The sequence below is a fragment of the Myotis brandtii genome, unplaced genomic scaffold (assembly GCF_000412655.1).
Source record: "Myotis brandtii unplaced genomic scaffold, ASM41265v1 scaffold311, whole genome shotgun sequence".
In the NCBI taxonomy this organism is placed as follows: domain Eukaryota; kingdom Metazoa; phylum Chordata; class Mammalia; order Chiroptera; family Vespertilionidae; genus Myotis; species Myotis brandtii.
In genome coordinates, this window is record NW_005361913.1 from 3,447,606 (window position 1) to 3,452,829 (window position 5,224).

The 5,224-nt window shown below is 41.5% G+C and overlaps 1 protein-coding gene across 1 annotated transcript in view; it reads right to left on the reverse strand.

The window, feature by feature from the left end:
- Nucleotides 1-4,833, reverse strand: part of SOX4 (SRY (sex determining region Y)-box 4) — a 6,398-nt gene extending 1,565 nt beyond the window's left edge. The window contains exon 1 of the mRNA XM_014542673.1: nt 4,765-4,833. Coding sequence (XP_014398159.1) covers nt 4,765-4,833 — 69 coding nt within the window. The remainder of the gene's footprint in view (nt 1-4,764) is intronic.
- Between the last annotated feature and the right edge of the window lie 391 nt (nt 4,834-5,224).

Below are 5,224 nucleotides of genomic sequence, written 5' to 3' on the forward strand. Positions count from 1 at the left end.
ACTCCCGGTCGGGGCGGAAGGTGGGCGAGAGGAAAGTCTCCCAAAGCGGAGGGGAAGGAGTCCTGCGCCTCTTGCAGAGGAGTTATAGTTCCCAGGCTGGTGAGTCTCTCCCTCCCTCTTTCTCTCTCTCACCGCGCCGCAGTTTGCTCTGTCTCTTGGCTCCGAGTCTGGAGACCGTGCTAAAGTGGAGAGGAGTTTCTTGAAGGCTGGTTGCTGAAGCTTCCAAGGCAAGTTTCTCGCCGCCTCCCAGGCAAGTCTTTTTTTTTTTTTTTTCTTCCCCTGAAGCAGTTGATTCCAGTTCACTAGCGCTCTCGGGAGCTCAGGAAAGCGACATCGTCTGTATCACTTAGTGCCTTTCTTACAATGCAAAGCAAAAGAGACTGGCTCCAGGACTCTGTGGGCGGAATCGGCACTAAGGAGTTTGTGTAATTATTTTGTTGCAAGGTTGGAAGCCAAAAAGCCTTCATGCAACAGACTGGCATGAATAAATGTATGTTTTCCCCTCCCTTCTGCAAGAAGGGAGCTGGTAATGGTAGAGTTCCTCCAGTGCAGACTCTTAAAGAGCGTGCAAGAACTAGAGACCCTGGAGCGAATCCGGCCTCTTCCCCTCACACACTGTTTCTCTTGCTGCAGCTTAGAGCAGACCCCAATTCCGCCTCGCGCCTCTTTATCCTTTCACAGTCTTGGCCCGGGCCAATCAGCTGCTGTAACCAACGCTTCCTCGTGCCAAGCCCCTCCCCCGGGCTTCCCATTGGCTTGGAACCCGATGCAATAATAATCTCCGCGTGCAATGAGAAGCTCCAAATCTGACCTCATTCCAATTTACAGAGCAAACTTTTTAAAAGGGCTAGAGAAGTACAGCTGAGATTTCTGCTGCCTCTTTTTTCCTTTTGCTGTGTGTGTGTGTGTGTGTGTGTGTGTGTGTGTGTGTGTGTGTGTTCGCGCGCGCATGTGTGCGGGCGTGTGTGTGTGTGTGTGTGTGTGTGAAGAGGATGTTAATGCATGAAATTATTAAAGGGAGAGACGGAAATGTATTCTAACCATTATGTTAGATAACAAGGGGCTTGGAGTGGGGTGGGGGTAAGGGTGAAATACTGTAAATGGAAGCTTTCTGCTTAAAAGCCAAGTGATTATTTTTATTAGTTCTTTTCATGATTGGAATAAAGAATCAGTCTCTAGTGCAAAATCTGTTCCTAGGCTCCTTCATAAAGCCAGCGATGTAAAAGGGGGAGGGAAAGCTACAACAGTAAATCAATGGATATTGAAAACCATTAAGAAAGTGGTACCTAGACACCTGTCATCACAATTATTTTAACTCTAGGTACAGCACAGATGTTGATGTATTGTGTAAGTCCCTTCAGAGTAATTTTTGTGCTGTTTGTGGACGGCAAAAAAGAGGAATTTCTGCAGTAATTACTTGCTCTCTTAACCAAACGGGTTATTTAATGATTTAAACACCTATAAATCCTAGATAGCCCAAACAGAGGAGCTTTCCATTGGAACACACTAGGCAGTGTGCTATAATCAGTTCAGTGGGAGAAATTCCATAGGGTTATAGGATGATAATGGCGAGTAAAGGATGGGAATCTATTGTATTTTCTAAATACTTGTTTTCCGCATTTTCAAAATTAAACAATACATCACTCTCTGCCCTCTCCCCCAAACCCTCCTGCATATATTTTTCCTGTATATTCCTCCTATATATTTGTTACTTGAATCAAATGGAACTGAAAGGCCAGGGCAAAGAAAAACTGTAGACGAAGGTGGTAACTGGCAGTGGAAGAGAATGGAGCCTCTGGATTTGTATCAGACCTGGCTGTTGGTCTTTCTTACTGGTTTTGTAACCCTGGGGATGTGGCCAAGTCTGTTTTCCTCATCTGATACTGGAACACTAGGAGCTACGTTATATAGGGTTGGTGTGAGGGTTCAATGAGTTTGATGTATAGTAAGCCCTCAGTGAATGCTATTATCCTTCCCTTGATAATTCAAATGCTTGAGATACTCCTCCACATAGAAGCAGCCTATTGTTCAAGAGACTAAAAGATGGCCACTGATGTGAAAAAATAATCACAGATCATGGATGTGAACCATCCAAGGACAATAGTGGCAATCCTATGGTCTCAATGATTTTAAAAGAAAGGGACTTTGTGAAAGCACTGTGGCAAAGAAAAGGTGCTAACTTAGTCAGAACACATGTTAATGTGGCCACAAAAATTACCTTCGTTCCAAAGTGTGAAAATTAGAATTCTAGTAAAAATTCGTCCTCCCTAACACCATAATAGTAAACTGTTTTTCTACAGGCCCATGATGGGTGGCTGGGGAGGGCCAACTCAACATAATTAAGTCAGCTTTCGATTCAGACCAAACTAGTGCTAGGCAGCAAATTTCTATTTATCTTGTCAAACTTTTAAAGTATGTAGGCTGGCGAGAGGCCCAGATTGTCAGATTTAGAATTTTACTGGAAAGAACACCCTTTGGAGACATGTGAGTGGATCGCTAAGGATCAACCACAAGTAAGAATGTTTTTGTGGGTAAAAGCAAACAATTTTTGACTATTAGTTACCCATGTTATATGCTTTTTCTTTTAGAAGGAGAAACAGATCTTAAAAAAAATAAATACCCATAGACACTCTTTTTGCATATAACAAAGTTGGTGTGTTATCATGCACTTAAATTTCTTTGGTATGCACACCAGAATACACCCTTAAATATTATCAATCTGACATTAAAGTTGCTCTAAGAACACTGCTTTTTTGTAAAATCTATACTGTCACTGAAATAAAAAAGAATAAATACTTTATTTTGGAATTTGTACCAACAAATAATTTGAGAGTAGCTCTTTTGTGAAAATTCAGTCAAGGTGAGTATCAATATAATGGTTTATATTTCTAAAACCATTTATGCTCCTACCACTGAATATGAAAAGTAGAAGTTAATCAAAGCAGTCATAGTAATTTTGTTTATGTTTAAAGCACAAAATTTTTTTTAAACGTATGTATCCCCTCCCCCCAAAAAATGAAAAAAGCCCCTGTCCTATTTCTGTTGTTCAATGTATTGCAACAAATCCAACAAATGTTTAAAAACACCACTGTTACATGCCACCAAGGAAGAAAAACTGCCAGTGAAACTGTGACATCCCCCAGTCTAGGACATAGACCTATTTCAGAGATGTTGAGAATGAAAATGTTCTTAGAATAGAACTTTTGTTAGTATTTTATTTAATATTTTAATTAGTATTAGTCATTTCCAATGACTTTGTAAGATTATTATAGTATATATGAATGCTTAGACTTCTGAAGTAGGTTTGTTCTTATGTCAGTAATTTTCTTAAAATGTAAGAAAACATGTGATAAACAACCTTTTATTAAAGTCAACCTTTCTGGCCAACTGACTGAGTATGTGCACACTGCAGTGTGTTAGGCCTCTGACTAATAAATAATGAGAAAAGATTGCTGTGTTCTCATTACTTAATTACACGTGCTTTATAACCAGTTCTCCATTACTGACATTTTTTCCCCCAAATACAGATATTTGGTGGCCCCTGCTAAATCAGTACTCAGTGTTCCCTCTGCTGGCTTTGCAGTACATGAAGTAATTCTTGATAATGCTGCTCTTTAAGTCATATTAACAGTAAACCAAGATAATTTTGCAAAATAATTTTTTTTTCTGTTTTAGGATAATAGACTATCTTTGTTAGCAATGATGTTAGACATTTAAAATTTTGAATTAAGCGAAATATTTTATCTTATTTATTTTCCATTAAGTAATGGAATTCTATTTGAGATGTAGTGTGATATCTGCTAATTCATTTCTTCTGCTCTCACACACCTGCACAACATAAAATCTCACAACATCCATAAAATAGTATGGGGTATAGATGGAAATAAGATTCTATCCCATTCTATCTCACTGCTTAATATATTCCTATAGTATAGAGGGGGTGGGGTGGGACCTGAAGGGAAATTAGTTTAACAATTCTGGATGTGCACTGGTTTGCACGATTTGCCTTGCCTTGGTTATGGAAACTATGATTGTAAGAGCTGGGCTAACCTGACATGTATTCAGGTAAAATATAAATAAAGGGGTTAAACAATATATATGGGGGAAAAAACCCTGTCTTTGTTACTTTAGCAGACAGGGAAGAAACCCTGGGAAATTTGATGTCATTGACCTTTGTCAACTGAAAGGCCCCCAGGCTTTTCAGTTCTACACTTTCTGGAACTGAAAAACATAACTTACACTTGTAGACAAACATAACTTACACTTCATCCTTTTGGGTTGATGAAGTTGTACTGGACTTCCTTTTGGTGGGTTGCATCGAAAATGAGTAATCAAAATAAGATGGAAGTATTTCTTACTTGCAAAATATCAAAATAGGATTCTGGAGTAAAATAAAACCCATGATATATTTTTACTCTTAGAATAAACTAAGAGATAAGAACCCTGCATTTCTACTAATTTTTACCATTTTCTCTCCCCTCCTAACCAGCCACTAGCATCTGATGGGCTTAAATCGCATTTCATATCAATGCCAACTCATTTTCCTTTCCCCTCAATTTTCTAATGAGAACAAGGAGAAAACGAGTGTTTGTGTGGGTCACGTAGATTGGAAGCATGAATAGGAGCCTTTGCTCCGTTTCACCAGGCCCAGGCCAGGCACAACCACGGGGAGCCAGGGTTTGCTCTGCCTCCAGCCGGCTCCCAACTTGGGGAGGAGCCGCCGCCAGGTGGCATCGCTGAGCCTCCCTGCGCCCTGGAGGAGACCTGGGAAAACGTGGGGGATCCACAGACTTCTTGCTTTTCCCCCTTCCTCCGCTCCCGAACTCTTATCATCCTCCACTACTCTATCTCCTTTAGCGGTTTAAACAATCAGCGGTTAATAGGGTGTGACGGTGAATTTTAATGATTTTTTTTCATAAATCAAAGTTTAGAGCAACCGATCGCCGCCTCCTGCTCACTTGTCAGAAGCTCCCCGATTTGGGGGAAGCCTGGTCGGCTATTTGGATCTAGCGACGGAACCCGGGAGATGATCAGTTTACCGCGTGCGTATCTGGCTGAAGCGGGAGCGAGTCAGAACGCGGTTTCTCCGCCAGCAGCCCTCCGCTCCCGAGAGCCGAGTAGAGAAGCGGCGCGCCTGCCTCGGGGACGAGCGAAGGCCACTCCTCCTGCCAACGTGGTTCCCTGGCCGGCGGCGGCCGCACCTCGCCTTTCCATTCCAGATACC